Source organism: Mobula hypostoma, chromosome 11, assembly GCF_963921235.1.
Source record: "Mobula hypostoma chromosome 11, sMobHyp1.1, whole genome shotgun sequence".
NCBI lineage: Eukaryota > Metazoa > Chordata > Chondrichthyes > Myliobatiformes > Myliobatidae > Mobula > Mobula hypostoma.
The window spans coordinates 52,871,298-52,892,650 of record NC_086107.1 but is presented as its reverse complement, the minus strand read 5'-3'; the positions used below and the strand labels follow the sequence as shown (position 1 = coordinate 52,892,650).

The following is a 21,353-nucleotide window of genomic DNA, read 5'->3' as shown; positions in this document are numbered from 1 at the left end:
GAGTAAAATTTATGTTCTTTACCCTTGTACATAGAACATAGAAAATCTACAGCACTTTACAGGCCCTTCGGCCGGTAATACTGTGCCGACCATGTAACCTACTCTAGAAGCTGCCATAGAATTTCCCTAGCACATAGCCCTCTATTTTCCTAAGCTCCATGAGTCTTTTAAAAACCCTATTGTATCCGCTTCCACCGCCGCTGCCAGCAGTGCATTCCACGCACCCACTACTCTCTGTGTGAAAAACTTACCTCTGACAGTCCCTTGGTTCCAAGCACCTTAAACCTGTGTCCTCTTGTGGCAACCATTTCAGCTCCGGGAAAAAGCCTCTGGCTATCCACACAATCAATGCCTCTCATCATCTTATACACTCTCTCAGGTCACCTCTTATCCTGCGTCACTCCAAGGAGAAAAGGCCAAGTTCACTTAACCTATTCTCATAAGGCATGCTCTCCAGTTCAGGCAACATCCTTGTAAATCTCCTCTGCACTCCCTCTATAGTATCCACATCCTTCCTATAATGAGGTGACCAGAGCTGAACACAGTACTTCAAGTGGTGTCTAACTAAGGTCTTGTATAGCTGTAACATTATCTCACGACTCTGGATTTCAATCCCATGGTTGACGAAGGCCAACACACCATACGCCTTCTTAACAACACTGTCAACCTGCGCAGCAACTTTGAGCATCCTGTGGACGTGGACCCCAAGATCTCATTGATCCTCCACACTGCCAAGAATTTTACCATTAATGTTCTATGTTCTATTATATTCTGTCTTCAAATTTGACCTACCGAAATGAACCACTTCACACTGATCTGGGTTGAACTCCATCTGCCACTTCTCAGCCCAGTTCTGCATCCTATCGATGTCCCGTTGTAACCTCTGACAACCCTTTTGACTATCCACAACACCCCCAATTTTTGTATCATCAGCAAACTTGCTAACCCACCCTTCTACTTCCTCATCCAGGTCATTTATAAAAATCACCAGGAGGAGACGTTCCAGAACAGATCCTTGCGGAACACCACTGGTCACCATTCTCCATGCAGAATACAAATCATCCACAACTACCCTTTGCCTTCTGTTGGCAAGCCAATTCTGGATCCACAAAGCAAGGTCTCCTTGGATCCCATGCTCCTTACTTTCTGAATGTGCCTCACATGGGGAACCTTATCAAATGCCTTACTGAAATCCATCCACTGCTCTACCTTCATCAATGAAGAATCCTCAAAGAATTCAATCAGGTTTGTAAGGTACGACCTGCCCTTGAAAAGCTATGCTGACTATCCCTAATCAAATTACATCTCTCCAAATGCTCATAAGTCCTGCCTTGCAGGATCTTCTCCAACAACTTGCCCACCACTGAAGTAAGACTCACTGGTCTATAATTTCCTTGGTTATCTCTACTCACTTTGTGTACTGATGAATGACGATAAACAATCTTGAAAAAAACATATATATATGTAATGTGGGTAGATGGGATTAGTATAGATGCAAGGGTTAGTCGACCAGAGGGCCAGATTCTGTGCTGTATGAATCTATGACTCTAAAAGCAGAAAATGTTGCAGACACCAAACAGGGAACAGATGAAGGAAGTGTTACGTACCCCGTAACTGGGTTGCCAAACCAGCAGAAATGGATCACTCAGTTGGAGTCTGGAGTACTAGAACTAAGAAAGTTTTATTACAGAAACAAGCAACACAGTAATCGAAAGGATAATAAATGCAACAGTTCAGTGATGATAAACACACATGTGCACAGAATTAAGATAACAGCATCAATCAAGCTCTATCGTTGTCTAGGGGTAAATGACCAATTTCAAAATGACTCAAAGTTCAGTCCAGTTTAGTAGTTCAGTTCGCCGTAATCGTTGCCATGGCGGTGGACAACGTGGGGGAAGAGAGAGATAGAATAGGAACAACTCATCATTCAGAACGGCTTCACTCACAGACCAGCGGGATGGCTCACAAACAGCTTTTGGGCGGGTCCTTGGTGATGTCACCTGAGGTCACCGACTGTGACCCCTCCTCCAGATGCGGTCGATCCTCTGCAGTGAACCCGGCACCCAGGCAAGGGCGGACACACACCGGGTTCCCGCTGATCGTACCTTTCCACCCTGGTCGTTGTCTGGCACTTCTCACCCACTCGTGAGAAGCGTACCGCTTCCAGGGTCTCGTTACCTCGGGTGGCGTGTGTCCTGTCTTAGCGAACCTGTCCCCTTTTTATCCCCCTGCTGGGGTATCGCCTGTCCATCACTTCAAACAGTTCAGGGTTCAAAGGGGGGAGCCGCTCCAGGCAGCTCTTCCTCCCACATCCCTTCATTACACATCTCCAGACGCTGCTCCATTGTTCCTTATCTCTCCTTCCCCTGAGGGCAGGTGGCGGACCAACTGCTGATGCCACTGATGCTAGCCCAGGCCAGCAAACATCTTAATTTTATGTGTATTCTCGTAACAGAAGTTAACTATAATCAGAATGGGGTGAATGAACATTTACAATACTTACAATGAAAACATTGCAGTGACTGAATTCCTAATGGATTAAATGCTCTTTGGACCTCCCAGAGGAGACAACCTGAAATGCTGACTGGTTTCTCTTTCAGCTCCAGGTGCCTGACTGGTTTAGCAATACCAGTGTTTGTGAATCTGAAAGCACATAACAGTGGTATTCCTAAACTCACCTCTAAACTTGCTTAACGCCTATTTGATTTGAGAGCATTGTACCGCAGTGTGGGTAGTTAACCAAACTGTGTAGTTTTTTATCACAGCAGATACAATGTGTACTATATCACGTGGTGAACCTAACCAGTGGGAGTCCTGGCTGTGTCTTGTAGCAATGGACACCATACCACAGCTGGTCTGGGGACTGTGTCAGTGATACCCTGATGGTGATGGATGGATGTGCTGTATCAGAATGGAGTCTAGGTTGTAACAGGAGTCCTAGGGTGGGCACTACTTGCATCAGATGGCACAGTGCCAGTCTGATGGTACAGGACATCACTATGAGAACTGAATTATTGGGATGCATAGGTTAGGAATTAATTCCCTAGAGGGGAGATTTAATAGAGGTATACAAAACTTTGAAGGGTACAGTGGGTGAGACTACAAGTAGAGGTCATGGGTTAAGGGTGAAAGATCAAAAGTTTAAGGCAACTGGGAACTGCTTCAGTCAGAGGGTAGTGAGAAGGTAGAACAAGCTGCCAGTACAAGCGGTGGATATGGAGTGTGGATAGGTACACGGATAGGTATGGTCCGGGTGCAGGTCGACCGGACTAGGCAGATTAATGGCTTGGCATGGACAAGATTGGCCAAAGGGCCTATTTCTGTGCTGTAGTGTTCCGTGACTCTGAATTGGATGTAAGTACGTGATGCAGGGTGTAGTTATGGGCAGTGGGTGAGAGATAATAGTGGTTAAGCATTTCACACCGACTGGGAACAGATTGTGCAAGGTGTTAGTATTTCACGTCTGGATGCCGAAAGGTGCCATGGCAGCGTAGCGCCTTGCGCTGCTCGGGGCGACAGAGTTTAATCCCGGCGTCCGTTGTAAGGAGACTGTACGTCTTCCCCGTGGAAGGTGTGGGTTTTCCCGGTGTCCACCCACAGCCCAAAGACGGTTATATCGGCGGTTGCTGGGCGGCATGGCTCGGGAGGCCCGTATCACTAAACAAATAAAAATCAGTGCGGCCACCAGTCGCCCCGATTTAGACACTGGACGGTGACTCCTGTACGATGTGGATGAACCTTGCGGTGTTGCTTGGTCTCGTTGACGGTAATAACATAGACTGTAACTTTACTAACTGACAGGAATCTGAACCTTATAGATCAGACCAGACGCTCTTTGTAGAAACGGACGGATTTTAATTGCCATTTATTTCGGGAGGCGCTCTCTAGTGTAATGCATCAAAGCAAACACTAAGCGGCAGTGTATAATCGGCGATACGTTATAAAACGATCATTGCAGATGGAAATGTTTCATGAACTATTCGGTACTTCGTTCAGGACGAATGGCAAAATATGAGCTTGAAGGGATCACGGGGGTACTAATACGCAATATTGAGAAGGTGAGTTTCCATCTAATATTAATTACAAATTAAAGCTGAAAAACTCACAAATCAGATTTACATCGATGGGAAGCGTGTAAAAAGCAAATAAACTGAATGTTTAGGATGGATTTCAAACATAAAACTAATTCTTGACCAATATTATTGAATTCTTTGAAACAAATCATATGAAAAGTAGGTAAGTATATACAGTAAGCATTAACGAGGCAGTGCATACTGACTCGTGTCCTGTGGTCGGAGCATGTGGATTCAGAGAACAGCACCAGATGGGCAGAGATCTTCTGCAAGACAGAATAATACTGATGGCTGGTATTCTGACTGGCAAAAGATGAGTAATGGTTATACACAAAAATGGATATGTGGCTCCCATTGTTCTGTAGGTCACATTCAATTCCTAATGGCATTAAGAATTGAATGTGACATTTCATTTCCCCACTTCGAATTTCTGCATGACCCAGTGCTGTAAGAAAAACAAATGCAAAATATGCATAAATATGCAGGAAAAATATATTAAAATATATTTTAAAGTTTTAGTATAAAGAATGAAGAGGCTTTATCATCCTCAAATAGGAAATCTAAACTAATTTTTGGGATAGCTCTGACTTCTCTATTGGTCGCCCCCTGAACCTCAGTTGCTCCTTTACCGGACCCAGTTCCCAGGATTTCCACCTTGCCCTTCTGTTGTTCCAGTACTTGTCGTCTGTCCACACAATCCCAGGTTCCAGACCCACCCATTCCTGCTGCCTACATAAAGCAAACCAACCACAGCCCTGGAAACTGGGAAAATCAACCACCGTTCACCAAAGGAAGTAATGAAAGATCAAAAACGAGTTACTGACTGTTAAGACCCTCCATAGACATGAATTGAACACATAGTCAATAGATCTGCTTTGCTTTGAGAGTTACATGCACTACTTCTCTTCATTTTAGCTGTAAGCAATGAAGACGCAGTCCTTCCACTTCTCCGACAGTACATGGCAAAACCATGACCGGCTGAAATTGCAACAACTACTAAATATATTAAATATGCAAAGGAAACATTCAAAACATGCGAAGAAAAAGGAAAATCGTTCTGTATAACGTACAACATAATGTTAGGCAAATCAGAAATGGTGTGCTAATGCTAATTTAAAACCATATAACATGTTAAAATAAGCTGGACGGTGGTGTCACGGCGTCAGCACTGGACTTTGAGGCAAATAGTTCCGAGTTAGTATCCGGCCGGCCCCTTGTACACTTTCCCATCTATGCTGGGTTGAATGTTGAGCTAGCAATTTGGCTCGTAAAGAACAGTCAAATGCTACAGAAATGGCAAAAAATGCCTCCCAAGGCACCACGAGGCACGGAAAGGAACAAAACAATATGTTAAAAAGTATTCATGTACTGTAGCTGTCTTTGACAGATAAACCAAACTGATTTTGGAAATTACTTGTCATTAGGCTAAAATATTGTTTTTCTGTTTTTGCACAAAAATGTTCATAAGAAATAATAACAGATAAAAAATATTTTTAAAATATATACATTTCTCTAGTAAGGTTACCTCCCAGAAATATGCTTATTAGTATGCTTACTTACTAATGTAAGTAAATAATATTCTTCCACAATTTTGTTGGACCTGTCCATATTACAGCCACAATGATTTGAAATTCATCTCACAATTTATGTAAGACCTTAGTTATTGTGCAATGGAGAAGTTTAGATCAGTAACAAGGTTAGATTGAAAAGGAAAATGGGTAAACATACAGGAAGAAGAAATGAAAGAGAAAGAAGATAGGATTTGATGAACGAAGTTTTGTTTGTTTAGAGCGGAATGGGTCAAATGATCTGCTTCTGAGCTGGATCCCAGCTTTTTAAAACCAGCTGAAGTACTTGTAGTAACAAACCATAAATGAAGCACTGGCATGAATCAAACCACACACCTTGTGGTCAAAACAAACACTTGCATACGCACAGAATCTCACACACATCCATATATTCTGGTTAAGTATACTGATGTTCAATTGCTTTATTTAACGTAAAAGATATGAACATTGAGTGAAGAACAATAGAGCAAACCAATCAAATTGTTTCTAATCAGAAAGCTCCATAAACAAAATCCCCGCCGGGGAACATTGGCATTGTTGGTGTAATTGTAATGTTGTTGGAATGTCATTTAAGGGCAGCTGATTTCTGTCAGCAATATGAGTGGAAAACCAAGTTCATAGCATCAATAATATTAGCACAATCAATTAACAGATGGTCTGGTGATTAAATGCAACAATAGTCATTTGACTGGGCAGCAGTCGAATGTTCCAGGTTTGACCCCTATGATCTGAGGCTGGATATGGTCACTGACTTGTGAACATTACATCTGAAATAACAAGTGCTAGACAAGCTGGATTGCTTATATTGCCACTGCATGATTCATCAATAACCACCAGTATTTATTATCAAAGCTTATACCAGACTTGTGGCACCATCAATGGTGACAACACACGATCTGGAGTTAAATGGCATGTCATCATTTCAATAATAACCTCACCTCAACTTTATCCCGCCCTGATAAAGTTTAAAAAAACATAACCTTTTGTAACAATACACTAAGCACAGTAATACATGAATTTACAATATGTTTTATCAAGATGATTAGTAAGTATGGAGTTCAATAGTTAAGAAATTTGTCTTTGAATGGGTTAGTTGTTCATCAGCTGTCATCTGGATTGTTGTATTAACTGAACTGTATTAAACCTGGGTATCTGAGACAGTAGCTCCAGACCAAACTCAAATAAGTCTCTAAGCTACATTTCAATGCACAAGAGTTAAATATTTACATTTCTTTCCAATGCAGAAGGGCCCATTGAGCTGATTAAGTCTCAGCCCTATTACATCAGTCCCATCGATCGCATTTCTGTACATTTTCTTGTGACACTCATTAATACTCCACTGATTCTCCCACTAGGCAGCATGACAGGGGTAATTTTTCAGTAGAAGACTATCCTCAAATCCAGCATGTCTTTGGGATGTGAGAGGAAACCCAAGCACCCAGAGAAAACCCATAGGACCTCAGGAAAATGTGTAAACTCCACTCAGGCACACCAGAGGTCAGATATAACACAGGGCATCAGATCAGTGAGCCCCCCCCCCCAAGGAAAATGAACATCAGGCCCTATCGGTGTAGACTGAGCAGAGAGAATAAACCCAGCTCTGGGTGGGAAGGCCTAGTCTCAACTACGTACACGAGCCATTTCACATCGGAGGATCAGGGGTGGACAGGGTCAGTAACTCTAAATTTCTCTGTGCCACTATCTCAGAGGACCTGTCCTGGACCTATCGTATAAATGTAATAGTAAAGAAAGCACAACAGCACCTCTACTTCCTCAGGAGTCTGCAGGGATTCGGTGTGATATCAAAAACCTTGACAAGCTTCTATAGATGGGTAGTGGAGTGTGTATTGATTGGCTGCATTAAGACCTGGTAGGGGAACACCAATGCCTTTGAGTGGAAAATTCTACAAAAGATAGTGGATTCTGCCCAGTACATCACGGGTAAAGCCCTCCCGACTATTGAGCACATCTACATGAAACGTTCTCGTAGGAAAGCAGCATCCGTCAAAGATCTTCACCACCCAGGCTATACTCTTTTCTCACTGCTCCCTTCAAGTAGAAGGTACAAGTGCCTCAGGACTCAGTCCACCAGGTTCAAGAACCCCTCAACCATCAGGCTCATCTATTGAGATGTTCCTCCAACTAATTATCTCACCTTAAGGATTCTTTATCTTGTTATTTCATGCCCTCGTTATTTTTTGCTATTTATATTTGTATTTGCATAGTTTGTTGTCTTCTATGCTCTTGTTCTTTCATTAATCCTGTTTACAGTTACTATTCTCCAGATTTGCTGAGTATGCCCACAGAAAGAATCTCAGCATTGTATGGGGTGACATGTATGTACTCTGATAATAAATCTTACTCTGAACTTTGAACAATTGAATGAGTCTGAAAGTGGATCTGAATGCACAATGATCTCTTCAGGCACCAACCACAGATGGAGAAACTCTGTATTTCTCTCGCCACAGATACTGCAGGGTGTTTCCCGCATTCTCGTTTTGGTTCAACAATAATTCTGACCTGCATTTCACATGTTAACAAGTCCTGTCTTTGTTTTCTTTCTTTCTATTTCCCTTGTTAATTCAAGTTAGTTATGGAAAAAAATTAAGGTTGGTGCTTGAGTTAAGGTCTTGAGCTGGGAGAAGGCTGGCATCAGCTGTTTAAGAGAGGACCTGGCAAAGTAAATGTGTGGGAATAAAAGAGCCCTGCAGGGAAAATTATTTCCTTGCAGCAGATTGAGAGGCGTAAAGACAAGAGGGCGTAGTTTAAGCCAAAAGGAAGGTTTAAAGTAGATTTACGGGTAAGATTTTTTCAAAACACAAAGGGTGGTTAATTATATGGAACATATTGCCAGAGGTGGTGGAGTCCAATGCATTAACAAAATACAATTTACTATGTTTAAGAGATATTCAATCAGCACTTAAATAGGCAGGATTAGAAAGATACAGACTAAATACGGACAAGTAAGATCAGCATAGTTGGGCAAAAATATCACTTCAAAGGACCATTTCTGTACAACATCAGAGCTCCAGTTAACAGATTGGTAAGCATTTGTAGAGAGAGAAATAGTTAATGTTTCAAAAGGATGACATTTCAAAACAACAGGGAGAAGATCACTGCTTTGAAAGGTTAACTAGCTCTCCCTCTATAGGCGCTGCCTAACCTGCTGAATATTTACAGCATTTTCTGTTTTATTCCCCATTTAATTATTTAGTGTTTGTGTGCACCATTGATGCCTAGGTTTTGGACCTGGGCATCAATGGAGTATGTAAATACTGAATAATCAAATTATACTTAAGCATACAAGTCTGTTGTAACTAGCACATTGGTCACAGAACAAAAAAAAACCCTCCATAAACCACTGTCATGGAAAGTTCTGCCCACAGTTGGTGCAGCATTAACCAGTTTAAAATAAGCAGGACAAAAGAGAGACAGATGTCTATCTTTCAGCATTCATGAGGTGTCATTATAATAACGCACCGTTTAAATACTTTGCCGAATTCACAGAGAGAATGTGGGATCGACAGTCTCCCACTGTTGGCGGTCATGCATCAAAGCCAAGTTGCAGGCACGATTTGGAGAGCATGGATTTGCAGTACTGAATTGCCAACTAGGTTTGTAGGGCATTGGCAAAAGGCAGAAGCTGGAGGAAGAACTGCTCTCATGAGATCAGGATTGATGCAGTGTTGGAAGTAGAATGAACACTGCCTTTCTGGCTATGTTGTAGCTGGTAGTGACAATGGGGGAGCAGTGATGTGGAAGAAGGTGACACCATTTATCAGTAATAGTTCAAAACAGATTCCCAAACTGTATTTATGTTTAGAAAGAATTGCTGCTGTCTTCTCAATGATTTGGCTTCTTTAACTCAAATTATATCCCATGAGTTAACAAAATGCAGAATAACCCTCCCATTTTCAAGGTGGCAGCACCAAAATGATCACTTGTGCAGGTACGCATCCAACCAGAGCTCACCGGACTCCTTCAAGGAGCTGCAAGAGAACACAAAAAGCATAAATCCCCAGTGCCTCTCCACATCTGGTGAGCAATTATTGTCCTTTGCAAAGAACCAACCACTCCGCTTAAACTGAGCACTGACTTCTTATTGCATAGAGTAGTTGACTGATCAATGGGATGGAAGTTATATTACTAGAAGAAAACAATGAAAAGGAATGCTGAGAGGGTTAGACCTGTGATGATGATGATAAACGCTGACAATGACATTATTTACTTGGATTTCCAGAAGGTGTTCGATAAAGTGCCACATAAAAGACTTATCCATAAGACAAGGATGCATAGAGTTGGGGGTGATGTGTTAGCATGGATAGAGGATTAGTTAACCAACAGAAAGCAGAGAGTTGGGATACATGGGTGTTTCTCTGATTGGCAATCAGTAGTGAGTACTGTACCGCAGGGGTCAGTGCTGGGCCTCCAACTGTTCACGGTATACATTAATGATCTGGAAGAGGGGACTGAGTGTAGTGTATCCAAGTTGTGATGACACTAAATTGAGTGGAAAAGCAAATTGTGCAGAGGATACGGAGAGTCTGCAGAGAGATATAGATAGGTTAAGTGAGTGGGCAAGGGTCTGGCAGATGGAGTACAATGTTGGTATATGTGAAGTCATCCACTTTGGAAGGCAAAACAGAGGAACAGATTGTTATTTAAATGTTAAAAGGTTGCAGCACACTGATGTGCAGAAGGACTTGAGAGTGCTTGTGCATGAATCCCAAAAGGTTAGTTTGCAGGTGCAGTAGGCTATTAAGAAGGCAAATGGGATAGAAACATAGAAAACCTACAGCACAATGCAGGCCCTTTGGCCCACAAAGTTGTACCAAACATGTCCCTACCTTAGAAATTACTAGGCTTACCTATAGCCCTCTATTTTAATAAGCTCCAAGTACCTATCTAAAAGCCTCTTAAAAGACCCTATCGTATCCGTCTCCACCACCGTTGCTGGCAGCCCATTCCACGCACTCACCACTCTCTGAGTAAAAAAACTTACCCCTGACATCCCCTCTGTACCTACTCCCCAGCACCTTAAACCTGTGTCCTCTTGTAGCAAACATTTGAGCCCCGGGAAAAAGCCTCTGACTATCCACACGATCAATGCCTCTCATCATCTTATAGACCTCTATCAGGTCACCTCTCATCCTCCATCGCTCCAAGGAGAAAAGGCCGAGTTCAATCAACCTATTCTCATAGGCATGCTCCCCAATCCAGGCAACATCCTTGTAAATCTCCTCTGCACCCTTTCTATGGCTTCCACATCCTTCCTGTAGTGAGGCAACCAGAACTGAGCACAGTACTCCAAGTGGGGTCTGAGCAGGGTCCTATATAGCTGCAACATTACCTCTCGGCTTCTAAATTCAATTCCATGATTGATGAAGGACAATACATCGTACGCCTTTGGCGGTAATGCACCATTAAGCTGGATGCCAACCGCCGTAAAACAAGATACAGACAGACATCGTACGCCTTCTTAACCACACAGTCAACCTGCGTAGCTGCTTTGAGTGTCCTATGGACTCGGACCCCAAGATCCCTCTGATCCTCCACACTGCCAAGAGTCTTACCATTAATACTATATTCTGCCATCATATTTGACTTACCAAAATGAACCACTTCACACTTATCTGGGTTGAACTCCATCTGCCACTTCTCAGCCCAGTTTTGCATCTCATCAATGTCCCACTGTAACCTCTGACAGCCCTCCACACTATCCACAACACCTCCAACCTTCGTGTGGTCAGCAAACTTAATAGCCCATCCCTCCACTTCCTCATCCAAGTCATTTATAAAAATCATGAAGAGTAAGGGTCCCAGAACAGATCCCTGAGGCACTCCACCGGTCACTGACCTCCATGCAGAATATGACCCGTCTACAACCACTCTTTGCCTTCTGTCGGCAAGCCAATTCTGGATCCACAAAACAATGTCCCCTTGGATCCCATGACTCATTACTTTCTCAATAAGCCTTGCATGGGGTACATTATCAAATGCCTTGCTGAAATCCATATACACTACGTCTACTGCTCTTCCTCCATCAATGTGTTTACTCACATCCTCAAAAAATTCAATCAGGCTCGTAAGGGACGACCTGCCCTTGACAAAGCCATGCTGACTACTCCTAATCATGTTATACCTCTCCAAATGTACATAAATCCTGTCCCTCAGGATCTTCTCCATCAACTTACCAACCACTGAGGTAAGACTCACTGGTCTATAATTTCCTGGGCTATCTCTTTCTTGAATAAAGGAACAACATCCTCAACCCTACAATCCTCCGGAACCTCTCCCGTCCCCATTGATGATTCAAAGATCATCGCCAGAGGCTCAGCAATCTCCTCCCTCGCCTCCCACAGTAGCCCAGGGTACATTTCATCCGGTCCCAGCGACTTATCCAACTTCATGCTTTCCAAAAGCTCCAGCACATCCTCTTCTTAATAACTACATGTTCAAGCTTTTCAGTCTGCTACAAGTCATCACTACAATCACTAAGATCCTTTTCCATAGTGAGTACTGAAGTATTCATTAAGTACCTCTGCTATTTCCCACTGTCACACTTGGGATGTTGGCCTTCATTTCTAGGGGGATTGAATTTAGGACAGAGATGAGAAGGAACTGCTTTTCCCAAAGAGTGGTGAATCTGTGGAATTCTCTGCCCAATGAAGCAGTGGAGGCTACCTCAGTAAATATATTTAAGACCAGGCTGGATAGATTTTTGCATAGTAGGGGAGTTAAGAGTTACGGGAAAAGGCAGGAAAGTGGAGGTGAATCCATGGTCAGATCAGCCATGATCTTATTGAATGGTGGAGCAGGCTCGACGGTATAGATGGCCTACTCCTGCTCCTATTTCTTCTGTTCTTATGAGTATAGCTTCCAGCTATGCACTGATATACTGGAAAAGAAGCTAGCCCTAAGCCTAAGCAGTTTATTATAATGTCAGTGGTTTGCCCAGTTCCACACACTCTTGGGCAGAAGCCAACCTAAGCACAGAGGAAATGTTGGGATGATGGAAAAAGGCCGGGGAAAATATTACTTTAAAATTTTTCATCCATTCATCCCATTTTCTGTAATGAAAGCACCAGAGGTTCACAAGAGTGGGTATCTCAGACTCACTGGTAAGAAGCTGCAGAAAGCAGCAGATTCAGCCCAGGACATCACAGGCATATCCCTTCCCACCATCACTGTAGTATAGACAGGAGGTGCTGTCTCAGGAAGGCAACACCATCATCAAAGATCCCCACCATCCAGACCATGCCATCTTGCAGCTACCAATGGGCAGGAGGTACAGAAGCCTGAAGTCCCACACCACCGGCTTTAAGATTATAGGTTGCCACGTATGATGATGTGGCCATCACTGAATCGTGGTTGCAGTTGGGAGCTGAATGTCCAAGGTTACACATTGTATCGGAGGGATAGGAAGGTAGGCAGAGGGGAAGGCGTGGCTCTACTGGTAAAGAATGGCATCAAATCAGTAGAAAGATGTGACATAGGATCAGAAGATGTTGAATCCTTGTGGGTTGAGTTAAGAAACTGCAAGGGTAAAAGAACCTTGATGCTGGGAGGTGGACCACAGATTACAACAGGAAATAGAAAAGGCGTGTCAAAGGGGCAATGTTATGATAGTCACAGGAGATTTTAACATGCAGGTTGATTGGGAAAATCAGGTTGATAATGGACTTCAAGAGAGTGAGTTTGTTGAAAGCCTACAAGATGGCTTTTTAGAGGAGTTTGTCATTGAGCCTACTAGGAGATCAGCTATACTGGACTGGGTGTTATGTAATGAACTGGAGGCGATTAGGGAGCTTAAGGTAAAAGAACCCTTAGGAACCAGTGATCACAATATGATTAAGTTCAACTTGAAATTTGGTAGGTAGAAAGTAAAGTGTGACATGGCAGTGTTTCAGTGGAGTAAGGAAAATTACAGTGGTAAAAGAGAGGAGTTGGCCAAAGTAACTTAGAAGGAGCTGCTGGCAGGGATGTCAGCAGAGCAGCAATGGTGTGCATTTCTGGGAAAAATGAGGAAAGTGCAGGACATGTGTATTGCAAAAATGAAGAAATATTCAAAAGGCAAAATAGTATAACTGTGGCTAACAAGGCAAGTCAAAGCTGATGTAAAAACAAAAGAGACGGCATACACAAAGCAAAAATTAGTGGGAAGATAGAGGATAGGGAAGTTTTTAAAAACCTGCAGACAACAACTAAAAGAATCAGTAGAAGGGAAAGATGAAATATGAAAGCAAGCTAGCAAATAATATCAAAGTGGATAGTAAAAGCTTTTTCAAGTATGTAAAAAATAAAAGAGAGATGAGGGTGGACATAGGACCACTGGAAATGGGGGACAAGGAGATGGCAGATGAACTAAATGAGTATTTTGCATCAGTCTTCACTGTGGAAGACACTAGCAGTGAGCCAGATGTTGTAGTGTGTGAAGGAATAGAAGTGGGTACAGTTACTATTACAATGGAGAAGATGCTCAAAAAGTTGAAAGATCTAAAAGTACGTAAGTCACCCGGACCAGATGACCTAGGGTTCTGAAAGAAGTCGTGTTAGAGATTGTGGTGGCATTGGAAATGATCTTCCAAAAATCATTGGACTCTGGCATGGTGCCGGAGGACTGGAAAATTGCAAATACCACTTCACTCTTTAAGAAAGGAGGAAGACAGCAGAAAGGAAATTATAGACCAGTTAGCCTGACCTCAGTGATTGGGAAGATGTTAGAGTCAATTTTCAAGGACGAGGTGATGGAGTACTTGGTGACACAGGACAAGATAGGACAAAGTCAGCATAGCTTTTTAAGGGAAAATCCTGCCTGACAAACCTGTTGGAATTCTTTGAGGAGATTACAAGTGGGATAGATAAAGGGGATGCAGTGGATGTTATATATTTGGACTTCAGAAGGCCTTTGACATGGTGCCACACACAAGTCTGCTTACCAAGTTGAGAGCCCATGGTGTTACAGGAAAGTTACTAACATGGTAGAGCATTGGCTGATTGGAAGAAGGCAGTGAGTGGGAACAAAAGAATCCTTTTCTGGTTGGCTGCCAGTGACAAGTGGTGTTCCGCAGGGGTTGGTTTTGGGACCACTTCTTTTTATGCTGTATATAAATGATTTAGATGACAAAATAGATGGCTTTGTTGCCAAGTTTGCAGATGACATGAAGATTGGTGGAGGGGCAGGTAGTGTTGAGGAAACAGTTAGGATGCAGAAGGACTTGACAGATTAGAAGAATGGGCAAGAAAGCGCCAAATGAAACTTAATGTTGGAAAATGCACGGTCATGCACTTTGGTAGTAGAAATAAATGTGCGGACTATTTTCTAAATGGGGAGAAAATCCAAAAATCTGAGATGCAAAGGGATTTGGGAGTCCTTGTGCAGAACATCCTAAAGGTTAACTTGAAAGGATGAAATATCTTTATTGTCATTGCATAGTACAATTTGTCATGCACCAATACAGCGAAAATGAGTTTGCAACTCTCATACTCAATGCTATAAAACAACAAATAAAATAAATAAACAATAAATAAAATCAACTTGCAGATTGAGTCGGTGGTGAGGAAGGCAAATGCAATGTTAGCATTCATTTCACGAGGTCTAGAATACAAGAACAAGGATGTGATGCTGAGGCTTTATAAGGCACTGGTGAGGCCTCACCTTGAGTATTGTGAACAATTTTGGGCTCATCTTAGAAGAGATGTGCTGGCATTGGAGAGGGTCCAGAGGATATTTCCAGGAATGAAAGGGTTATCATACAAGGAACGTTTGATGGCTCTGGTTATGTACTCGCTGGAATTCAGAAGGATGAAGGAGGATCTCATTGAACCAGTTTGAATTTGGAAAGGACTAGACAGAGTAGATGTGGAAAGGATGTTACTCATGGTGGGAGAGTCTAGCACAGCCTCTGGATAGAGAGGCATCCATTCAAAACAGAGATGCGGAAAAATTTCTCTAGCCAGAGGGTGGTGAATTTGTGGAATTTCTTGCCGTGTGCAGCTGTAGAGGCCAGGTCATTGCATGTATTTAAGGCAGAGATTGATAGGTTCTTGATTGAACATGGCATCAAAGGTTATGGGGAGAAAGCTGGGAAATGGGGTTGATGAGAAGAAAAAAGGATCAGTCATGATTGAATGGCGGAGCAGACTCAATGGGCCAAATGGCCTAATTTTGCTCCTATAGCTTATGGTCTTATTAAAAACTTCTCTTCAACCATTTGGTTCATGAACCAACTAGAATAATCCTAATCACTGAAGTTTAGCAACACTATGACCAATTTGATCACTTTGCACTAAAATGGACTTCGGTTGTTTTAGTTCTAATTGTGTTTTTTCTTTTGCAAAAACTGTGTATACTTTATGATTGATGTCTGTTTTTCTCATGAATGTTGCCTACGTGATGATATGTGGCTGCGATGTTGCTCAAATAAGATTTTCACTGCACTTGTGCATACATTCACTTAGATAATAAACGATTTTAACTTATATATAACCATATATCAATTACAGCACTGAAACAGGCCATCTCGGCCCTTCTAGTCCGTGCCGAACTCACCTAGTCCCACCGACCTGCACTCAGCCCATAACCCTCCATTCCTTTCCTGTCCATCTATCTATCCAATTTAACTTTAAACGACAACATCGAACCTGCCTCAACCACTTTTGCTGGAAGCTCATTCCACACAGCTACCACTCTTTGAGTAAAGAGGTTCCCCCTCATGTTACCCCTAAACTTTTGCCCTTTAACTCTCAACTCATGTCCTCTTGTTTGAATCTCCCCCACTCTCAAAGGAAAAAGCCTATCCACGTCAACTCTATCTATCCGCTCATAAAATTTTAAATACCTCTATCAAGTCCCCCCTCAAACTTCTACGCTCCAAAGAATAAAGACCCAACTTGTTCAACCTGTCTTTGTAACTTAGGAGATGAAACCCAGGCAACATTCTAGTAAATCTAAATGTGACTTCTATATGTGAGAGCTCAGATTATTAACAGCAGCTGAATATTTGAACTCCAGACACATCACAGCCAGGTCAAAACTTGTTCTTAGTCAACATCCACTGCTGCAGTTGCGATTCCTCCCTGTCTGTGAGCGGAGTCTCGGCTGACTCACAACACTGCTGAACATAATGTTGGGTGGTGTAATAACAACAGCCTCTCGCTCAATGTCAGTAAGACCAAGGAACTGATTGTAGACTTCAGGAGGGGGAAACCAGAGGTCCATGATCAGAGGATCAGTAATTTTATATTCCTGGGTGTCACTATCTCAGAGGACCTGTCCTGGACCCATCACATAAATATAATTGCAAAGAAAACAAGACAGTCCCTGTACTTTTTCATAAGTCTGTGGAGATTCAGCATGTCATCAAACTTCCACAGATGTGTGGTGGAGCGTGTGCTGACTGGCCTCATTATGGCCTGGTATGGGAACACCAATGCCTTTGAGTGGAAAATCGTACAAAAGGTAGTGGATTCGGCCCAGTACATCATAGGTAAAACCCCCCCAACCACTGAGCACATCTACGTGAAACGTTGTTGTAGAAAATCAGTATCCATCATCACCCAGGCCATGCTCTTTTCTTGCTGCTGCCATCAGGTAGAAGGTACAAGTTCCTCAGGACTCGCACCATCCAGGTTCAAAAACAGTTACTACTCCTCAACCATCAGGCTCTTGAACAAAAGGGGATAACTACACTGATTCTATTTTTGGTATTCTCACAACTGATGGTCTCACTTTAAGGACTCTTTATCTTGTAATTCATGCTTGTTATTTATTGCTATTTATTTATTATCTGCATTTACATAGTTTATTTACAGTTTACAGATCCCATTTACAGTTACTATTCTATAGATTTGCTAAGTTTGCCCACAGAAAAAGAATCTCAGGATTGTATGTGGTGACATGTATGTACTCTGATAATAAATTTTTCTTTGAACTTTGAGCTCACATTCCAACAAACTCCATTAGTTAAAAGTCTCTCCAAAAATAAAAACACTCTCCAAATATTTTCTCAAGAACCATGAAGCTCAAAGGTTTACTGGGATAGACACACCTGCCTGGCCAGAAGTCAAGATGACGGCTATTTTTTGTTATCTTGTCATTACATTGTAGCTGTATGTGTTTGTTAGCGAGCTTCCTTCACAATTCTTGCCCATATTTGTAAAGATTTTCAATCTTTCTTCCAGCTTTATACTATGAAAGGACTAGATAATATTACTGAGGTCAACTGACTTCTTTTAAGTTTTCAACCCTATTATGCTTCACTCTCTGGATAACAACCAAACAGTAGCTCTTCATTCAATAACTCCTACCTCACTTCTATGCTCCAACCTCCGAATCACAACATTTATTTTATAATCAAATCAACATGCTTTTCCAATTGTGTTGAAAACACAGGCTTCAGTTTAGATTCTCCATTTTATTCTTTCCAGGAATAAAACTTTGGAATTCCTTTTAAGTCCTCAGTCTGATTCTCTCATCACAGTGGTTCACATGTCCTCCATTATCCTCTCCGGGACATCACTTTCCCTCACATTACAGGGAGCTGAAATACAATCCTACATTAGTATTACTGATCCCCAGAAATACTCGTCTGTTAACTGGGATTTCCCCATCTCTTGCCAGCTCACTACAAGCAGTTCTTTCACAAACATGAAAAAGTCTGCAGATGCTGGAAATCCAAGGCAACACACACAAAATGCTGGAGGAACTCAGCAGATCAGGCAGCATCTACAGAAATGAATGAACGATCAATGTTTCGGGCCAAGACTCTTCATCAGTATTGGATAAAAACATTTTCCAGTCCTGATGAAAGATCTCGGCTCAAAACGTCAGCTGTTCATTCATTTCCATAGATGCTGCCTCATCTGTTGAGCTCCTCCAACATTTTGTGTATGTTGCCCTACAGACAGTTCTTGTTAGGGAATTAGTAATAATCTGAGGGCTTCCATGATTTTCAAGGTCCTGGGCAGGAATGTTGGAGATGAGACCACTGGAATTCACAGCTGTGCAGAGAAGAATGAATGTGCAGGAAAGAGGTATTAACAGCTTAGATCTGCTGCTGTTGGTCTCTACTTACTGGACTATGTCTGCAAAGGCTGTGAGTAGAGTCTTGGACTGGTATTCCAGACCATGTTTGGCACAGAGGGACCTCACGAGTGGTGCCACCTTGTGGTAGTTGTGCCTTGGCATTGTGGGAAAAAGGCTGCAAAGGAAGAATGTCAGAGTTAAAATGCAAACTCAATGAAATTGCTGCCCGTTTTAGGCACCACTAATTCTTCTTTTCCTTCTGAAGTCACTGTCCATTTTCTCCGAGATTGAATGTAGCTCCATGGTTCATTAATATTTATTTCATATTCTGCTGCTCGCTAACATCAGTGTCATTCTGTACAAAGAAATGGTAATGAGAATACAACCTCAGCTCGGCAAGCTTAAAACTACATTGTTACTGAGCTCTGCATTCTAAATCCACCATTCTCATACACTCAGCGATCACTTTATTAGGCACAGGTGTGGAACCTGGTTCAGTCTTCGCTGCTCTAGCCCATGTACTTCAAGGGTTGATGTGTTATGCATTCAGATGCTCTTCTGCACATCACTGTTGTAGCGTGCTTTTCTGAGTTACTGTTGCCTTCCTGTCAGCTTGAACCAGCCTGGCCATTCTCTTCTGACCGCTCTCATTAATAAGGCATTTTCATCCTCAGAACTGCCAATCACTGGTTGTTTTTTGATTATTGCACCATTTTCTGTAAACTCTAGAGATTTATGTATGAATATACCAGGAGATCAGCAGTTTCTAAGATACTCAATCCACCCCATCTGGCACCAACAATCAAAGTCACTTAGATAACATTTCTACATCATTCTGATATATGGCCTGAACAACAATTGAATCCTGTGACCATGTCTGCATGCTTTTATGCATTGAGTTGGTGCCACATGATTGGCTGATTAGATATTTGCACTAACAAACAGGTATACCTAATGAAGTAGCCACTGATTGTATAGCTGCTAACACCTGTTGGACTCACTATCAGCTTATTAATGAGGCAGCTAAAACTATTTTTTTTTAAAGAAGCACAACATCAGCTTTCAATAGAAGCTGTAGATGGAGCCTCTTTCCCCAGTAACTCTCTGGCCAACAGGCAACATGACAGGTTAGAAAACTGTTCGTTTCTCCTCCACCTGGCCCTGCCCATCCCCAAAACAGGTGCAATATTATGTTCTTTTGTTAACTGACTGCATCAATTTTCTGCAAACAAGCTAGATGTATCGTCTTGCTTTGAGTGAGCATAGAATCATCTTAATCTGACACGTATGGGCAAACATAATTATTTAAAATAGTTTCTGGCCTCCCTCCAAGTTGCACACCATCCCCGATTTGGAAATAGATAATTGCTCCTACATCTGTTGCTGGGTCTGAATCATGGTACTTCCTTTCCAGCCACTGTGGGAGGACAGAAACAGCCAGAGCAACAGCTCATCACCGCATTCTCAGAGGCGGTGGGCTAGGAGGGGGTGGGGCTTGGGAGAATAAACGCTGCATTGCCAATCACAAATGAGAGAAAATCTGCAGATGCTGGAAATCCGAGCAACACACAAAATGCTGGAGGAACTCAGCAGGCCAGGCAGCATCTAATGAGAAGAGTACAGTCGACGTTTCCGGCAGAGACCCTTCAGCAGGACTGGAGCAGAGAAAAGAGAGGAGTAGTAGGTCTGCAGAAGGGTCTTGGCCCAAAACGTTGACTGTACTCTTTTCCATAGACGCTGCCTGGCCTGTGTGTTACTTGGCCTTGCCAATGATGACTGTCTTTCAAAAAAAAAGAATAAATAAAAAAAAGAGCAAATTTTACTTGAGCAGAAATGAAGTATGTTTAGAGTTTGTGGGTGGAAAGCAATGTTGAGGGAAGTAGAGGGCTATCACTGTATTCAACTGATCAGACTACCCAGCAGTTTAACATCTAACTGAACCAAGGATCTGAATATGAGCGCAAGTCAAAATTAGGAAGAATGTTACTGGAAGTTCACCATTTCACTGATAATAATTCACTTTACTCATGGTCTTTATTTTGCTTATTCGTATACTTGTATTCATCCAGCTGAATTCATAGATAGAACATACTTCAACAAGAACTTCGTAGCTATTTTCAAGCAAACCACTTTTCACATTACCCCTATCTGATTCATAAATTTGCACCTGTACTCCACTGCCACTATAAAACCATGAGAGGAACATACTCCCCTCATATAAAATGCCTGAGGTTGAGACCAATACTTACTGATGCTCAATCTGGAAGTTGAGGTGACCTGTGAACCAGTCATTGAAGAAAGACTGATGAACGTTACAAGTGGCATGCAACTGTAAGAGAAAGCAAATAGAGCAAATGATATAAATATCAAATATCATAAACTGTAGGATGCAGAATTTAAATATAGTGAGTTCTCTTTTTCCTACCAGAACAATGGTGAATCACTACAGCAGAAGAATTGATACAATACCCATGATTATTGGATATAGACATTAATGTATGGCGCAGAGAAAGGAACAGGAGTGTATACTCAGAGACAGCCATTAAACCTATGGGGATATGGTCTAAAACTAGATACCAATACATCCCATCAAAATAAATTTGAGACCTACACAGTCCTGTCTTCAGAGAATGTGATCATGATACTAAACTGCAATTAATTAAAAATCTCTGAATAATAGGT

The 21,353-nt window shown here is 42.1% G+C and overlaps 1 protein-coding gene across 1 annotated transcript in view; it reads right to left on the bottom strand.

The window, feature by feature from the left end:
* Positions 1 to 6,018: 6,018 nt before the first annotated feature.
* Positions 6,019 to 21,353, bottom strand: part of LOC134353736 (acyl-CoA (8-3)-desaturase-like) — a 66,988-nt gene continuing 51,653 nt past the window's right edge. Inside the window, exons 10-12 of the mRNA XM_063062039.1 lie at positions 20,921 to 21,000; positions 18,721 to 18,846; positions 6,019 to 9,633 (exon numbers count right to left, since the gene is read on the bottom strand). Coding sequence (XP_062918109.1) covers positions 9,582 to 9,633; positions 18,721 to 18,846; positions 20,921 to 21,000 — 258 coding nt within the window. The 3' untranslated portion in view covers positions 6,019 to 9,581. The remainder of the gene's footprint in view (positions 9,634 to 18,720; positions 18,847 to 20,920; positions 21,001 to 21,353) is intronic.